This window comes from Spermophilus citellus (assembly GCF_964194105.1).
Source record: "Spermophilus citellus genome assembly, chromosome: 11".
NCBI lineage: Eukaryota > Metazoa > Chordata > Mammalia > Rodentia > Sciuridae > Spermophilus > Spermophilus citellus.
Genome location: NC_138192.1, coordinates 93,197,936 through 93,216,571, shown reverse-complemented (window position 1 = coordinate 93,216,571; position 18,636 = coordinate 93,197,936). Strand labels below are relative to the sequence as shown.

The 18,636-nt window shown below is 37.4% G+C and overlaps 1 protein-coding gene across 5 annotated transcripts in view; it reads right to left on the bottom strand.

The window, feature by feature from the left end:
* Positions 1-14,219: 14,219 nt before the first annotated feature.
* Positions 14,220-18,636, bottom strand: part of MYO1B (myosin IB) — a 169,137-nt gene continuing 164,720 nt past the window's right edge. For all 5 annotated transcript variants that reach the window (XM_081260811.1, XM_081260809.1, XM_081260808.1 and 2 more), the window contains one exon: positions 14,220-15,548. In XM_081260811.1, coding sequence (XP_081116937.1) covers positions 15,441-15,548 — 108 coding nt within the window. In that variant the 3' untranslated portion in view covers positions 14,220-15,440. The remainder of the gene's footprint in view (positions 15,549-18,636) is intronic.

Sequence of the window (18,636 nt, the reverse complement as noted above, 5' to 3'; positions counted from 1 at the left end):
TGAAAAGTTGGAAATTGAGTATTAAAGATCCACTGTCGTTGGCTACCTACGCAATCTTCATGGGAAATTATTTCCTAAAGGGAAGAAATCTTGAGTGGAACAAAAACTATTTCTAAATTATATTAAGTCAGAGTCTCAAGGGCTGGGGTTGTAGCTCAGTGGAAGAGCACTTGCCTAGCATGTGGGAGGCACTGGGTTCCATCCTCAGCACCACATAAAAATAAATAAATAAAATAAAGGCATTGTGTCCACCTACAACTATAACACAAAAATATATATTTTAAGAAAGAATTTCAAAAACAGTTTTCTTTAAATGAGGAACACACATAGAAAGGTCCAGTTCATAAATGAGGTGGAATCTTCAGAATAGCACTGTTTTCAAGGTATAAGTGCTGTTTGACACTGGCATACCCATATTTAGTAAGTAGACACTGTGCTAATTTACACAGGCATACTGTATGCACACCCCAGGATTCTTAGCAAAGATAACAAGACTCAAAAGAAAGCGTTTGCCTCAGCAGGAAACAAATTTTGTCTTTAAAAGGTTCTTTATCAAAATATTTGAAAATATTTAAGCGGAATTGATATGAATAAAAAAATTAAGGTTAAATGTCTTTGATTGAACATATGCTATTCTTCATTATATTAAAAATTAATGTGTTTGATAAGCATTAGTGTTGCTTTTCGACATACTCGTTGTACAAAAAGAAATGAAAAAAAAGATAGTGAAAGTTTCAATGCAAGTCTAATTTAGAGTCATTGCCTCTATAATGTTAAATTCAGTCTTTTAACAAGAATGACAATATGACATGTAGCATATGTGCATATTTTGTACATAAGTAACAATTTTGATTTCCAGGCTTTCTAAGGGAGTATTATACACTTTTATGCTGTTATGACATAGCTTTCATAATATTCCTTTCTGTGACTATTTGATGGATGAATGAATAAATGAATGAATATACAAGTGATAAAAGAGAGAAGAGAAAAGGAATTCTGCACAAGCAATAGAGTAGTTTTATGGGGAGGAAGTTCTCACAATATGCTTTTTTAGTGCCCAGTGAGAATCCACGTTACTTGTGGAAAAGGTTGCCTACTTTTTCTAGTTGGTAAATAATCTCCCCCACCACTTGGGGGCAAGAGATGTTTGGTGAAGCCTGTGTAAGGCAGACAACACTGATATGTTGCAGAGTCATGATCAAGTTTGACCCTCCTGAAAATGATGTTGTTGGGCAACTGAGTAGATAAAATATTTATATTTAAAAAAAAATAATTAACACTCTGCAATGCATTAGGTTTTACCTGTGCTGAAATCCTCTCTAAGCACACAGACTGTATTTCAAGAGGTAATTTAGTTCATTGTTAGAGACTATGAACATCTTTTCTCATGAAACTCGTTCTAAAGGATGGGTGGGTTTCCACACTCATTCCCAAAGCCTATTCATGTTGTACTATGGCTGACATGCCTCATGTTCGAAACGACAAGTAGTTGGAAAGAATACTCTTATAAATGAGTCACACAGAGAGAAAAGTAATAAAGTATGTAAGAAACATTTCCATTTGTAAGCTGGCACTTTAGGAGAAGTTTTAACTAGAAAAAAATAAGGAGACAGAACCTGATGTATATTTTCAGGATTTTAGAGGTTAATTGGACTGATTCTTGATGGTATCTATTTTCAATCGAAATGCTTTTAAAAATTTTAAGTAGAAATAATTGGATCTGTTCATCAATTGTAATGTAAGCTCCAGGAGCCTAGCGACTTGCCAGTTTTATTTGTCATTATATCCTTGGCACCTAGAACAGCAACTGACATATAATAGGTGCTCAACAAATACTTACTGCTACATTATTCAATAATTCAGCAAATAATTGCTGAGAGCCTGCCACTATAGAGAGGCTGGGAATAGAAAAAAAATAAGTTGAGAAAAACCAAAGATTTCGCTTTTATAGAGTTACTGTATTGCAGGGGAAACTCATAAAAGAATTTCACAAGTCAATATAAATAGTTATCTACATGCTCTAAAGGAAAGAGTTACTTCGCCATGATTAGTACAAATTTTTGGCTCAAAATGCAGTGAAGAAGAAATAAATTCTCCTGAGAAAACTGAGAGGCCAAGGGGCAAGAGGGAAGGAAGATGTGTATGTGCACCCAGAAAGGAAGGAACTTTCCAGAGAGGCAGCAAACTGAGCTGAGGGAAAGACAGGTGAAGTACCAAGCAGAGTCTAGGGCAACACCCCCAGGTGGAGCGAGGGTGGAAGGAGTGAAGAGATGCCCTGGCAAGGCCTGCAGCATCAATGTCCAGAGTGGGAGAGGCTGGAGGGTGGGGGGAGGCAGAACACAGCTCCATTCAGATATATGGATGTTTCATGATCTAGAAAGATCCCACATCGAGTCTTTTTGAAAAGCTAATTTTATGATTTAGACAAAAAACTTTTAATTGAGTTCTAGTAGACTAATTGGAGAATAAGTGCAAGGATACAATTGAACACTATTAATTGCAGAGCATATTAAGGTGTCCAACTCCAATAGCCCTCTTGCCTTTGTAGAATGAGCCAACCACTTATAATATCTCTACTCCACAACCCTCATTAGCCCTGCTTTGCCCACTGCCCTGTTCATAAGCTTGGCCACTTTCCTTTCTCCAGAATGATATCATTGGTGCTCTCATTTCTCTTGTGGTCTTGCCATCCACCTGTCAGAGTGACCTAGAGCCTCCTTGGCTAACTCCACTCTATTTTGGGGAGAGCAAGGGAATATCTTTCTGATGGCAAGAAAGAAAGCTACATTTTTCCAATAGCAGGGAAGGAATTAATACTGACCTCCAGTATCTGGGCCTTTGCTTGGTTGAGGATGGCAGCTACAATCCAATCTGGGATCATGAAATTCCAGTTTCTTCTTTGGCTTTTTTAAAAAAATTGTATGATATTTAAAGTTCACGACATTGTTTGTAAGGAAGAAAGATGCAACAATATATTGCAAAATAGTTACAAAAATATCTCCAGTACTTCCTGGTTAGATGCATCACAGATGAGGAGATCTGCATGTTAGCAAGATGAGGTTAAAGTTCAAGGAAATGAGCACATAGCTAGGATTTTTCTATATATACCGTGTGCATACGTGTGTGTGCACACGCACATTTGACATCCTCAGATCTGAGGATTCTGGACACTATTTTGGAAAACAAGAGCCACAAAAGAGACTGAAGCATATCATTCTAAAGGGGGAAAATATATTTATTTTTAAATGTCTATGGGATGGAAATCTTATGAATAGTACTGCTAAGTCAAGAAAAACCCCGTATCTAATATTTAAATGCAAACCAGGCTTTCCATGTTAAACAAGCACCAGAAATAGAAGGAGTGAGAGTCTATGCAGTTAGCTTCTTCAGCATCTGAGCTCCCAGGCTTTGCAGGGAACAGTAGTAAACCATTCCCTTACAAATCTTAAATGAAGCGTAAATAAAACTCTGTGGATGCAATTATTCTCTTTACTATCCAAAGTACCAGCTGTGTAAGTTCAAGAGCCATTTGGAGCTCAGGCAACAGCTTGCCCGTCTGTCTCTTCTCTGTTTAGCTGTCATTCCCACCAAGTGCTGAAGGACATGCCCAAGATGCTAAACCCACTGCTCTGACTCCAAACTCCAGTTATTGAAACAATGTTTTCTAGGCAGTAGCCATTTTTGGTTGGACACACCAAACCTGATCATATTACTCTGACTTCTTCTGTGTAACAGAATTATTTTATTAAAGTATCTAGAAAATAGGAGAAAGGCCATGAAAAATTAATAGCCTGCTTAACTCCTCCACCCTCACATGCTATATAGGATAGACTCATCAACAAGATCTATCCCATGGGATCATACAAACATAACTTAAGGCATGTTCTGAAAGTTTAGCATTTTTGTGAATTTTATTTGTCATCATTTTGCTTTGTCCTTCTCCAATAGCTTGTTTTTAATTTTTCTGTAACTGGAAGTGACTTCAAACTTGTCAGCTTCTCGAGAAACAGAGAAGAATGCAAGGCTGGGACCGTGGTGAGCATCATGTTCAATTCTGGAGGCTGCAACTTCAGAGGCACACTGACTACCTTGAGGGTGGCAGGCTGGCCGGGGCAGGAATTCACACCACACATGGGTAAAGAAACGAAGGTATCAAACCCACCCTTTTCTGAAGGCAGACATAATCCTGTTGTAATGTTGAGGACAGAAGGCGACTCCAGAGTTCTTCAGAAGAGAACCAAGGTGCAAGTTACAGTTGTAGTTTTCATATAGTAGTTCTTCAAATTTTCATTGGTAATACAATTCACTGTGTGCCATTTTAATCTCTAACAATTTAATTTTGAGTTACTAGTTTTTCATATGAGAAGCATGCCTGATCTCCGTCATATATCTGATCGCTTCAGGGTTAGACATAATGCCAATAACTTGGGCTCCTACTTTGTACTTATTCTGAGATGGAGCAGGAGGCAGGCAAAAAGATGCAAAGGGATTAAGAGGTTGAAACAAGTGAGAGGAACAACAGGGCAGAGTGAATGTCAGCTAAGGTTTGTCCTTGAAGAACAAACCACGTCTACTTGTGGGTGTGCTGTGGAAAGTCTGAGGTGTGTGTGTTTACAATAAGGATTAGGATCTAATGGAAGGAAACTCCAATCTATTCTAAAATGCTCTCCTTAAAAGATGAAAGATATTGGGGCTATTAAGTTTGGACAAATCCAAACAAGTACCACCTCGTTGTTTTGCTCATGGAGATAGCTGGCATTGATCTTTGCCAGCTTCATGATACTCAATCTGTTTCTCCTGACCTTCCTATTAAATGACTGATATGGGGAGTGGGGTTGTAGCTTAGTGGTAGAGTGCTTGATGGCATGTGTGAGGCACTGGGTTCCATCCTCAACACCACATAAAAATAAATAAATAAAATAAAGGTATTGTATCCATTTTTATAACTAAAAATATTTTTAAAAAATAAATGGCAAGGTGCCACAATTGTTCTAAAATAAAACAATATCATGAAAGACTTAGTTTTCATACAGGCTTAAATACTATTTATTGCTTTGATACACGGGCACTACCAATTTAAAACAACAATTTTCCTCTAAGAGCTAAAATATCTAAATGCCATATATCTTTTCAGGTAGCTGGAGGTATCTATTCTCTCTTCTTTGCTTTGGGAGAAATTAGAAGAGCACAGCCTCACCTTGTCTGAAAAATCCCTGAATCCAGGAAAGGGCCACCTGAACCAAGTTCCAGTTTGGTTCACAAACCACTTTTCTACATGTGTGAAATTAAATAAGCAGGAGACCCTTAGCCCAAAGTTGTCTCCGTACAAAGGGAAACTTACAAGCATATTGTAAAGAGCAGAATCTCAGCCTATCACAGGCAGCTAACTCATCACATCAGGCCAAATACGGAAAATACCCAATGGTGCGCTGTTCAGACAAGGCAGAAGTTAGCGGAAGCCAATAGATTTCTCTATTTGGCTTCTGTGCCAGCCTATAAAAATTTGTTGCTTGCAGTACTGGGTGGAGCTCTGAACCTCTTGTGGTTCTGAGTGCTTCCAATTCAACAATCTTTCTTTGCTTCAAGTATTCTGCCAAGTCTATTTGTTTAAAAATTTTAAAACATGTAATAGGTTTACTCTTCCTTAGACATCTATTTGCTTTTCCACAAACAACAAGTCCTGTGGGACTCAAGTAATAATTTCATGAGGATGGAAGAGATTCAAATGTATTTTCTGAAATGGGTGTTTGTATTGCAGAATAATTTATATTTAGGAGATAATGATATAATTTTGTTTTGGATTATGTAGCATCTTAATTGCTTAGAGATGATTTCTAAAGTACCAGAAAGAATGAAGGAAGACCAGGGGGAAATTGCTTTTTGTCAATGTTACTTTCTTCAGGACAGACTTCAAGAGTTTCTGAAACATTTGCTTGGGCTTAGAGAATTGTGAACAACTTATCAGTTTGTGCCCACTACTTGGCAGAGAGATGGTCGATAATAACAGAAGATAAATCTTTTATAAACAGGGATTATAAAATATTGCAAGAGCAGGGAGAGTAAAGGGGAATGTAACAGTAATATTTTGGGAAAAGAAGACTTGTACATTCAATTGGATTACTTGGGTGAGCAAGAACATTGAAACGTGCATGTTTAAGGGAACTGAAATGCTCAGCAAGGGCAGAAAGTTAGATATGAAGTTATACTGCTGTCTGCTCAACATGTTGAACAATTACCATGTGCCAGGTAAATTACCAAATTTAGCTGTCTTTTCCTAATCTGCCTCAGGAAGCCTCTAAGAGTAAGAAAACCAGAAAACATGGATTGCACTGTAGTTCTGCTAGTAACCAAAAAATCTTGGACCAGATCATTGAACCTCTGTGGGTTGAACTTTTTTCTTATCTATTAAATGAAAGAATTGATGTGATATATTTGCAATTTCCAGATTTTGGAGTTTTGTATAAGGTTCAGTTCATGAGTTAACATAGATTATCAAGAGACCAACAATTTCTTAATATAGTTTCACTGGTATTCTGGAAACCCCATGTGCAAAGGAGAAATATTCTTTCTAAATAAGAAAGAATGTCCTTCACTAGGATAAGAGTGTCCTTCACTGGGACACCACTTATTTCCATATTCTAAATCAAGATGGCAACCTCTAAGACACTTGCAATGCACCTTTATCCATCAACTGTAGGATTTCTGCTGAGCCACTGACAGGCTTCTTTAGCTAATGACATTTTTGGCAAGACTAGTTGAGGCAAAGTCTAAGTCAGAGCTCAAAATGGTTCATTCAGGTATCTGATTTCAGTTTAAAAGCATTTTATTTGCTCCATGAAAAGAAGAAATGACGATACAGTTATTGGAAAATATGTGAGTTGATCACATCAGGACAGGACATGATGGCAAAATCGGGAGAATTTAAACCTCTATAATTATCATAAAGCAGTTCTTATTACAAGAATGTAACATTCTTTGCATAAAATAAAATAAAATCCTGAAGTGGTTGCCACAGAGATGATTGTGTTCAAAGATTGGTTTGCTCTCCCAGCCAAGTGGTCACCACATGACTAATGGTGACTTAGTAGCAATGAAGAATAAACAGAACAGACCTCTATCAGTTTTTCTGATTTGCCACACATGCTTATCAGAAATGGCATCCTTAGACAGGGACACGAATGATGTGCATCTCCATGTATACATATCAAACCACACTTCTGAAATAAATTCAAACTTTGCTGTGTCTAGTGTGGTTTGGGGACAATTCAAACACCACACATGGCATCTTCATCTGTATTTTTTTCCTAGTGGAAAGAACAAATTGGTGGGTGGATTTCCTTCCCTTCTAATAATGTTTCAGCAGCAGCTCCAAAGCGCTTCATTTAATGTTACCAGATCTCATTCCTTTTTCAGATCCAAGTCCAACTTTTGCTAGGAAATAAAGACAGCTGCTACCAAACAGCCTCCAAGAGGACTGGACAGACCAGATTCCAACTATTGCCATTTCCTGGATCTCTGTATTAATCTGTCCAAAACACCAAGAAGTGAGAACTTTTGCCCATTGATAAAACTAGAGTATAGTGAAGGTGTTTTTAAGTGAAACAAACAGATCCCTATAAACATATTCTTTTTTTTTTTCCTGATGTTGATGATCTCCCAGATATTATAAAATGCTCAAGGAAGGAGTAAGCCTTCTCAGTGTCTCTGTAAATCATTTGTGGTAGTACTGAACTTGTAATTTTGGACTTGGTTTTCAATAATGCGGGATTGGCCATTTGCATAGAAACTTTTGATTTTCCCCCATCATGAAGGTAGTAGGTATTAATTTGAAGCAAACAAACAAACTCCCATGCTCTGAGAGTTTCTGTTCTGAAAGTTGCTGTTTTCAAACTTCAAGAAATGCATTTTCAGGTCATTTTAGGGAGACTCCGGGAGAATGAGTTTTAATAATTGCTCTGCTTCAATATAACACCCTCTTTTTCTAGAAGTTAGGAGTTAAGAGACAACAGAACAACATTATTATCATATCCATTATATTTGTTAAAATAAACCAAGAAGGTAACAGGCAGCTAAAGATGATTTTTAAGTTTCTAAAAAACAGAAGACAATACAACCTCTGTTTTCTTCTATGCCATACCTCTATAACTCTGTCCTTCTCCCTCAGTATTTATTTAGATTGACACAAACTTATACAAATTAAGTTAAATGTTTTTGCTTTTGTTTATAGTTTATCTTCCAAAAATAGAATATATACCTTTAACACTATAAAAAAAAAAGAAGAGGTCTGGGGATGTGGCTCAAGCGGTAGTGCGCTAGCCTAGCATGCGTGTGGCCCGGGTTCGATCCTCAGCACCACATACAAACTAAGATGTTGTGTCCGCCAAATACTAAAAAAAAAAATAAATATTAAAAAAAAATTCTCTCTCTCTCTCCCACTCTCTCCCACTCTTTCTTAAAAAAAAAAAGAAGAAAAGAAAAAAACAGTGCATGTGCTTTTTTGATATTGCTCTTTTCTGTCAATTAAGTTCCAACTTCAGCAAAGTTGAGGATGCTTAAATAGGCAATTCTGAATTTATCTTACTCAGAACTGCACACAAGAGAATAAACTGAGTGATTGATTACTGGGACATAATTTAGAAGAATCTTTTTTTTTTTTAACTTAAATTAGTAGATTAGTAGAGAAGCCAAAGAAAGACCTGGATTCTACTTCTGGCACCACCTGGCTTCGTCTATAAGCTATTATTACTGCACAAGAAAATCGACTGTAACAAAGAATTAGAAAACCCTTGAGATTCTCATTATTCACTACCAAAGGAACCAAATCTAAGAGAGAAAAACAGCAAGTCTATAAACAAAAGAAAATGTTCACATGCGTTTATAAAAAACAGTAATTTTAGGAAGACCTTAGGGAAAATTTAAATGACAATGATTAGTAATATGGATAGAAATCAATGAGTCAATGGAAAATAAAAATATCACAAAGAATCAGAAGTTGTTAATTTACTTCATGGAAACATCTAATATTTTCCCCATATAATCCCATCAGAAACTCACATGCTTGGGGTTCCTGTGGCCAAAGGAAAAGCCTTATTTAATGCTCACATTTTTAGAACTACTCCCCATACACATAACTGACACAATATTTAGTTTTATGTAATTAGTATACTTATTAGTTTTAATGCTTCCTATCACAATAGCTTAGGATGGCTAAATGAATTTCATTTTTAAAAGTGCTGTGCCAACATACTGCAAAGCAATAATAATTAATGCAGTTTGGTGTTGACACAAAGGTCAAAGTAATAGAAGAGAGAATCTAGAAACACTGCAGAGAGGCAAGGCTGGCCTTTCACTACCAGGTGTGAGATCCACTGGATATCCACACGAAGGAAAAGAAACAAATCTTGTCTTTCTACACCATTAAAAAAAAAAAAAAGAAAAAGAAAAAAAATCAATTCCAGTTGGACTGAGGATCTAAATGTGAAAACTAAAACAGTAAGACTTCAGTAAGTAAATACAGGCAATTATCTTCATACACTTGGGAGAACAAATATTTCTTAAAGAGGAAACAAAACACAGTAAACATAAAAGAAATAACTGATAAACTGGACTACACTAAAATAGAATTTCTGTTTATCAAGACACTGGTAATAAATAAAAAGATAACCAAAGACTGTGAGAAGACACACACCATACACATAAAACACAGAACTACAGATCAAAAAGAAAGGAGACAACAGAAAAATTGGTAAAATACTAGAATAGGCATTTTATAAAAGATGATATCCAAATGGCTGATATTGAAAGATGATCAAGTTCATTCATCAGCAGCAAAATGCAGATTAAAGCTAAGATCTACCAAAAGGACCCAAATTGAAAAGACTGACAATATCAGGTCTGTCAATTATGTAGAGCAATTGCCAGTGGCATATAAACTGGTAGTTGCTTTGGAAGTCAGGTAGATGGAATTGACTAGAGCTGAGCATACATTTATCCTACCATCCACACTTCTACTATTAGGGATACATTGAGCCGAAATGTGCGTACATAGTCACCAGCTGATGTGTACAAGAATGTTTGCTGCAGCTCAATGTACAACAGCCAAATGGCCATCAACAATAAAAATGGATCACAAAATTTTGGTCTATCCACATGATGAGTTACTATGCAGCCAGGAGAATAACACACACACACACACACACACACACACACACACACACAACATAGCTACGTGCATCAAATGGATGAATCTCATACTTATGTTGACTGACAGAAGCCAGGCAGGAGACTACATGTATGACTCCTTTTAAAGTTGTATATAACCTTAAGTAATCTTTGTGGGAGATTATGACTGAGACAGAGAAAAAGATTTCTGAGTGTTGTGTTGGGAATGAGTGTTCTGGGTGGTAATAGTTATGTGGACGAGTTCACTTTTACGTGCACATTTCTGAAGTCTACATCATTTAAAAGTATATTTTAAGGTTAGGGATATAGCTCAATTGTAGAGTGCTTGTCTTGCATGCACAAGGCCTTGGGTTCAATTCTCAGCAACACACACACACACACACACACACAACACAAATAAACAAATAAAATGCTGTTCTGGGATAGCTATTTTTTAAAAAGTACATTTTAAAGAGAAAGTGCCAGATTTGTTAACTGGTGAACAAGAAAAAAATAAAAACTGAGTAGAAAATGACTGAAATGCTGAGGTAAATAGTAGATCCTTGTTCCCTCAGTACTGCTAGGGTATAGGGTGGACATGGAATTAGATTCTGTTCCCTATTCCCTCCTTAAAACACTTAGAAGCTGAGACTGTTTTCCTTGGTTATAAAGTTAGACTTTTGTTGAATTTTATGGAACTGGGCAGAGGGGATCTGGCCACCATGCCAGGGGAAAAATTAATGAGGAAGATTGTGGCTTTGCTGAACTGTGATTAACTCCAGATTTTGAAAATGATCTTCAAACCAAAGAGAATGAGGCAAACTTTCCAAGATTTGGAGGAACCAATTTCAAAAGCAATTTTCTCCTGTGTGGCTATTGACACGGAGCTGAAGAGACCTGCAACAAGGGTCAGCTCACGAAAGGCTAAGCTTCCTAGGGTTTTGCTGGTGAGAACCTGAGAACCAGAGAGCATGACAGAATTATCAAAACGAGAGGCAAAGAGAGCTCCTCTAACGATGGCCAAGAAACCAACAGAACATCTCCAAACGATGAAGAAAACTTAAAGTTCTTTTTCTCACAGGAGCAAAGAGGAACAAGACTACTGCCCTTCCTTCTCTTCCCTCTCAGTTCTGTGACAAATTGCTTTAGGGAATGAGTGCAGCAGTGTTCATGGAGAAACAATGCCCAGCTTAAAAACGAAGGCTCTTAACCTGATGAGTACTGGTCAAAACTTAATGGGAGAACAGAAGAGGCACATGATGGAATCTACTCAATCCCCCCCTCCCCCCAGCAACACACATCTTTTTAAAGAGAGTACTTTTCATCAAGCCTAGAAAGTATCAACCTATTGTATGAAAACTAATAGATATGGAACAAAAGTGCTTGTCTTCTATATTTGGCCTAAAAGAATTTTAAGTCAGGCTCTGATTATCATAATAATGCTCAATTACATGAACTCAAGTTCTCAGCATATTAATTGAGATGATACGATAATAAAACAGTTCGTTTTCTTAGACTTCAGCCAAACCCTTAATACTGAGGATATGCCTGTGATTCTCGGAACTCTTGGCCTGGCTTTTTGCCTTTAGAGACACTCCATTATCTCTGGGGGCAGTGAGCAAAGGTATTCAAAACTTGAGCTGCAGTCTCAACATCTGAGTTCTGGGTCCAAGTTATTATTCCAAGATTGTGAAATACAAAACTAACCAGTATGTGAGAGAGGAACTATTCCTACATTCCTCCCTTGTAGCGTGGTTACTGGGAATCAAAGTCAAGGGCAACTCACTAATCACGCTGTACTCCCTGGCAACTACCAGGCAACTAATGAATATCATCTACTTATGTTTTTTCCCAGCACATCAACTCTTAAGTCATTCCAAGGGTTCTGGATCTGGGTAATTCCTAGTCACTCCCAGACTAATTCAGGAGTCTACGTCCTGGGTAACCAGGTCTTATAACTCCAGTTACTCTAAGAGGTCCCTCCCAGGGCTGCATAACCTAAGCCATTCCTGGAACAAGACAGGCTGTATGGCCAGACCAAGATACACAAGAGTTCTGGAGTGTCATCAGTACCTTAACTCTGTAGCATGACACTGAGAGAAATTCATGGATAAAGGGTTATTAGTTGCTTGTCTACTGATATAGACTGAGATCAGTAACCACTAATTGGGCATGGGGTTGGGGTGAGCAGTATCAGCAAATGCAGCCAACAATGCCACAGGCAGCTAAAAAGAAGCTCTAGGACAGTGGTTCTTACACTTGGGCAGAATCAGAATCACCATAGGACTTTTAAGATTAGTGTAGACTAGACTTCTGTGTGTAGCTAAAAAAGTAACTCTGTTTCTCCTACTGGTTCTCAAACTTTAATGTGTGCATCATCTGGAGATCCCCAGCCCTCTTTGTTGGCAGTGCTGGTGAATGAACCCAGGGCCTCACACATGGGGCAGGTCTTCTACACTGAACTATATACTCCAGTCCTGGTGATCTTCTTTAAAATGCCTATTTTCAGACCCTATTCTGGAGTTTCTGATTCACTGGTATAGGACATGGCCCAGGAACCAGCCTCAGGTATTTGCTCTTTAAATATTCTTTCTTAAAACAGGCTTTCCCTGTGGTTTTGATCCAGGCTGACACTCATTGAAACACTGCTGTATGGGGTCAGCCATGGTTGCTCTCCCCGCAGTTCTAGTGTGGTCAAGTTACAACTGCTCTCCTTTATGGGGAATGTGAGGGATTCCAAAAGGACAAGTGGTACAGTCAATTTTAACTTTAGGATTCAGAAACAAGGTTTCATATCTTACTTCTAAACTGAAAATCTCTAAATAATTGCTCTCAGCAATTACATTTTCCTTAATCACTTGCTCCATGGAAAAGTAAGGAGGTCCTCACTATATGTATTCCAAGTATTAACAACTATAGGAAGGCACATTTGCAGCCTGGTGTACAGAAAGCCTTCTAAATGAACTTCAGCCAACTTTTCCCACCAAGTAAAGGCAATAGCTCATGTAGAATAAGCTCCATGCTCCCAAATTATTGGATATTTCAGTGACAAAAACTATAAGTGACAAAAGTTATTAAAATAAAATTCTCACTTAAAATCTCTTTGTGGACATTTTTTTTTTAAAATCCTTGCATAACAATGCAGTTTAAGATTAAATGATTTCTCCGTTGAAAAAAATACTTTGGAAAATATGTGGTTGGTAACTGCTATTGTGGCTAACTCACAGTGAATAATCTGCAAATAAGATATCTGGGAAAATTTAACACATAGACCCACAGAACATTAGTCTTTTCCATGCTGACTTTCATTAGGGACTTTCATCCTGAAGCTCCATTCAGGAAGCTACCAATGATGATGACTAGAGACCTGTGAATAGTTACAACACATCTATACCAGGGAGGACTGCCTTGGTAACCAGAGCGAGGATCTCTTCATGATCCTCCACTGGGAGAGAAAAGCAAGGCAACACATAACAGCTTTTGTCTGCCAACACAGGGGAAGATAAGTCTACAGTCTTATTTCTTTGCAAGCATTTGCAAAAAGTAGTAAAAGCAACTGAAAACAAGTTTAACTTTTTGCGGGGTGGGACAGGAACTGAGCAGATGGGTGACTGATTGGATGGAGAATTTGTATTTTACACCTTTTTGCACTAACTGGTATGTTGAACAATGTAAACATGTTCCCTATTTTAAAAAAAAATTAAAAGTACTCTCGGTCCCAAATTTCTATTCATCTATTACAGGAATGATCAATCTACCACTTTAGGTCCATAGTGGAAAAGAATGAAAACAATTATCCTCTACCTGCACCAATAAACACAAAGACTCCTGAGAATTTCTTTATGTGAGCAATTTTTTTTTTAAGTACAAAAATCAAAAGAAAATCCTTAGAAAATATTTTCTATGACTGTTTCTGGTTTATAAAAGATTAGTGAAATTCAATTAGCACAGAGAACACATAATGTTTGGATTGTAAAGCCATTCTATGAGACAATACATTTGACACACAACATACGAAAATAGTTTGAAATACAAAAATACAGTTGTGATCCAGCAAGTGGCACCAAATTAGAACAATTTTATTATTTAACATGATACCAAGATATGTACATTATCCTCCCAAATAAGAAACAATTTGGTTTCAAAGTTTAAAAACGTAGTTTCCAAAATGAATCCTTATTGTAAATTTGAAAGGAGAGAGAAAAAAAAAAAGCCCCGCAATTTAACACCAACTTACTTTTGATCCTTGACTAGAATATGCACCCTGTGCCAACCACCTCTTTCATACAAAAATGTATCCTATAAATAAAACTTTCAAAAAAGATCTCGGATGTTTATTGCACATCATACTGAACGTCTGCCACTCTGTAAGAGGCTTTCAGCCTAACTTCATGTGTTAGCTGGGAAAATAGCTATTCAAATTCCAGTGAAAACAACACTGCAGATATTAACATACTAGGATCCTATATGATGTTCACCAGAAACAGAAACAGTCTTACCAGACTCCTTCTGTCACTTTTTCTAAAATAAGGCTTCTGTTTTCTACTGTTAAAAGTAACTACAGGAGATCCAAACAAATAAAATGTCCTGTTCAAATGTCAGTTTTCTTTTTTCAAATAGAAAAAGATGGAGAGGGATTTTACCCAGTCATATTTATATTTCTTCTAGGACCAGCCCTTTTTGAAGTGTGTATTGTTTGTGATCCTGTTACAGGGATCCTACTAATGCTGTCCATCATTAGCAGTTATTATTTTGGTCCCAGTCTTATGAAACCTTCTCAGCTGTTGTTAAACCAGCACAAACCAGCCAGAATGCAATAGCCTTAAAAGTAAAAAGACTCCTAATAAGTTTCTATACCATTTAGCACAGTGCCCAGCATAGAGTGGGCATTCAATAAATATTTGATAAATGAATGTACTATCTTTTAAGACCGTTTCCTACACTTACATGGGTTAATGACTTATGAATAATACGTTGATTTAGGGGTATACAAATCTAACATGGTAACTAAAGAGAAAACACATATAACATTAGAAACAGACACTGTTAGTTTCTACAATCCTGCCCCAGGACAGAATATGTAGTGAAGGGTTAAACTATTCCAATAATAAAAATTGATTAGTCAAATACTTTTATTTTGCCAAGGGACTCTAACGGTTAGCCTTTGGCAGTTCCCAAACATACAATGAACCCAAACAAAACAAAACAAAACAAAATTGCACTATTACAAGGAGTCCATGAAATCGGAGAGAGGAGGCGGCAGTTAGGGGACAGCAACTTCAAGGAGACGGTTGTTTTTTCGTTTGCATGTTGGGACACTTCCATTTTTCTGGCTGCCCTGAATGAACTTCACACATACTTTGTCCTGCCTGAACTGTACCAGGAACCTAGGAGAAAAGAATCAAACAAATTAAGGTATATACAAAACAGATGGTGATTAGAGTAATATTAGATTTTGTTTTTTAATGGGATATTGATCTTGACAAGTATTACCTCTTCTTATTAACACCTCTTAACACAGAATTGTATTACTGTCTTTTACTTCCAGTAGCCATTCAGCCCTAAGTAAGCCGGAGCTCATTAACTAAACATATTCCAACAAGGCAAGAAGAGCTGAGAATAATTATTTCCATGTTTCAAAAGGAAAGACCAACATGTCCTATTTCCGTCTTGCTTCTGGCAAAAACATAAACTGGGGAGGGGTCTGATTAAATTATCAACAAACTCAGAAATGAAATTGAGAATTTTAGAACAGGAAGGAGCCTTGAGATCTTCTCCAAACACTGGGTGTGCATATATTTCCTGCACAATTTTTGTCATATTTGCACATGTATACTATGTTAATATTTACTTATAGCTAAAACTATTTCAAAGTAATAGTGACTATACAAAGATAAAGCCATGAGTTTGATCTGTCATTTAATAATCATTAAAATATTTATATAAAAGCTGGGAATGGTGGCACATGCCTGTAATCCCAGTAATTCAGGAGGCTGAGGCAGGAGGATCACAAGTTCAAATACAGCCTCAACAACTTAGCAAGATCCTGTCTCAAAAAATGAAAAAGGCTGGGGATGAGGCTCAGTGGTTAAGTGCCCATGGGTTCAATCCCTGCTACCCCCAAACAAACAAACCAAACAAACAAAAACCATATACACACACACAAAAAAATTTAAATTTAAAATTTTAAAACATTAAAAATCCATTAGTGTACACCTAAAACTACCTCTTACTCCACCAGTGGTATATGTGATACATTAAAAAAAACCATATTCTAGTTCAAATCCTTCCTTCTGCAGACCAGCCGGGGACAAGTGACTGTCTACAAGTTTGTTCTTTGTACCCAGCACTGTGAGGGACAGCCAGCTGTATAAAATGAGAGTCCTTCTCTCAGGGACTGCATCTCTTGGGAGGCATTAGAGTAGCACAGCTGGACCAGGTCTTCCCATCTCAAAACCATTGACTTTTCTCTCTACCACATCAATATCCCATAACAATGTTTTCTCTGTTCTCAGGGAACAGTTTTTCTGGGTTGCTGGCACATTACTAAGTGAGTAACAGGTATTTGGCAGATCACTCCTCATGGTCATCCATAGTAGCAGCAAGGGCCTGAACAATTTCATTTGGATATGTCAACTTAGTTTTGTGGTCTGAAGAGGCTGTGTTTTGCAAACACCATTTCTGGAGCGAAATAACATGAAAGCTTCTAATTCATCAGTTGTTTTACAAAGATAGCACGATGGCCTTTTAAATGGGTTGTTTCTTTTCCACTTGAAAGGATTGAAAGAAGAGCTATAGTTCCACGTTTGCCTATCCGAGGTATGTTTCTGGTCTGTATGCTTTTATTCATGTGCCTCAAAGAAAAAAAATGTTCAAAAAAATTCAATAAAAATTCATATATATGTATGTAAAATCAAATATTTTACATTTTCATTTTCAACGATCATATGTGGTGTGTGCAAAGTGTAGGACCTTCTTTTCCTATTGACTTTAACATACCATTTAATGTCTCCATGTTCATAGCTCATGACCAAGATTCATATTAGAAATATCAACAGCTCAAAAGCATTGGGGACCATGTACCATACTGTTCCTGGCCACTTACTTGTGTTAACTCAGCTGTAACACAATCTAAGAAGGCGATGACTACTATTCATCTCCATTTCAAAGAGGACAAAACTGAAAATCATGTTCCAGCAAACAGTTACATGGAATGCATTATTTTGCAGCATTAATACCAGTTAGAATTTCAAAGTAAAAACGACATAGACTGGTTGTTTGGATTTAATATATTAAATGATACATATATTTAAAATATTTGGTAGAACAAATTCACTGTAGTTTTCACTATATTCAGGACTTCATTTTTAGAAATTCTGGACACCTGCAGGTTATCTTCAAAATGCAATGTTTATCAACTAAACCGTTTGTGAGTTTAAGAATTAGGAATCTGGGGCTGGGGTTGTGGCTTAGTGGTAGAGCACTTGCCCAGCATGTGTGAGGCACTGGGTTCGATCCTCAGCACCATATACAAATAAATACATAAAATAAAGGTATGTGTTCATCTACAACCAAAATAAAAAATTTTAAAAAATTAAAAAAAAAAAAGAATTAGGAATCATATAAGGCGGTTGAGTCTCTCAATGAATTCAATTCTCATTTCTACCTGGGCAAGTTTAAAACTGCACTAAGATTGACTGCCTTCCTGAAAACCAATGTTCAGTTTATCCATAATGACTACAGAAACTGGGCTTGTTAGAATCACTACTTCTCCTTCCAAAAACGATGTGACGAGGAAGGGGTTAGTCATTGAACTGCAAGCTGTTTTTGACTGCTTCTCTGCAGCTGGCAAGGAAATGGAGTCAAGTCACTGTCAGCTGAAAACACAGACCCAGGCATCCCTGACCAAGGAGCTCCCAAGGTTTTGAAAGAGCTGCACTGGAAACTTCTTCCATCAGCTGCTTTACTTTTATCAGAACACCCAACCACTGGGAACCAGAGGAGAGGAGTGACAATGTTGTCATGTATCTGTGGTCTTCACGTGGCCACACTGTACCATCAGAATACCATACACCTCTCTGACAGGCAGAGTCCTGAATGCCCAGAAGTGAACTCATCCAGCACCATTTCCTGAGTGGTGCGCCTCTGAACACAGCCCGGGAGATCCACCAGAGGGCTTCGGTGGGTGGCTGACTACATTTGGGAAACACAGTCCATTCCATCTTCCAAAGCTCCTCCAGAGAGTCAAAGTGTGCAACTAGATTTCAGAGGTTCTGAGAAGTCATATGGTAAGACTGCTTTTCCATTTTCACCAGAGAACATTTCTTTCATAGCACATTTTCCTTAACATTCTTTAAGAGTAGAGTTCTTAGAATATCAATATAGGAAGTGCTTAAAAGTACCATCCTTTGAAGTCTGGATTACTTGTGATTTCTTGCCTCTGTACAGATAACCCTATTAATACCATGGGCAACT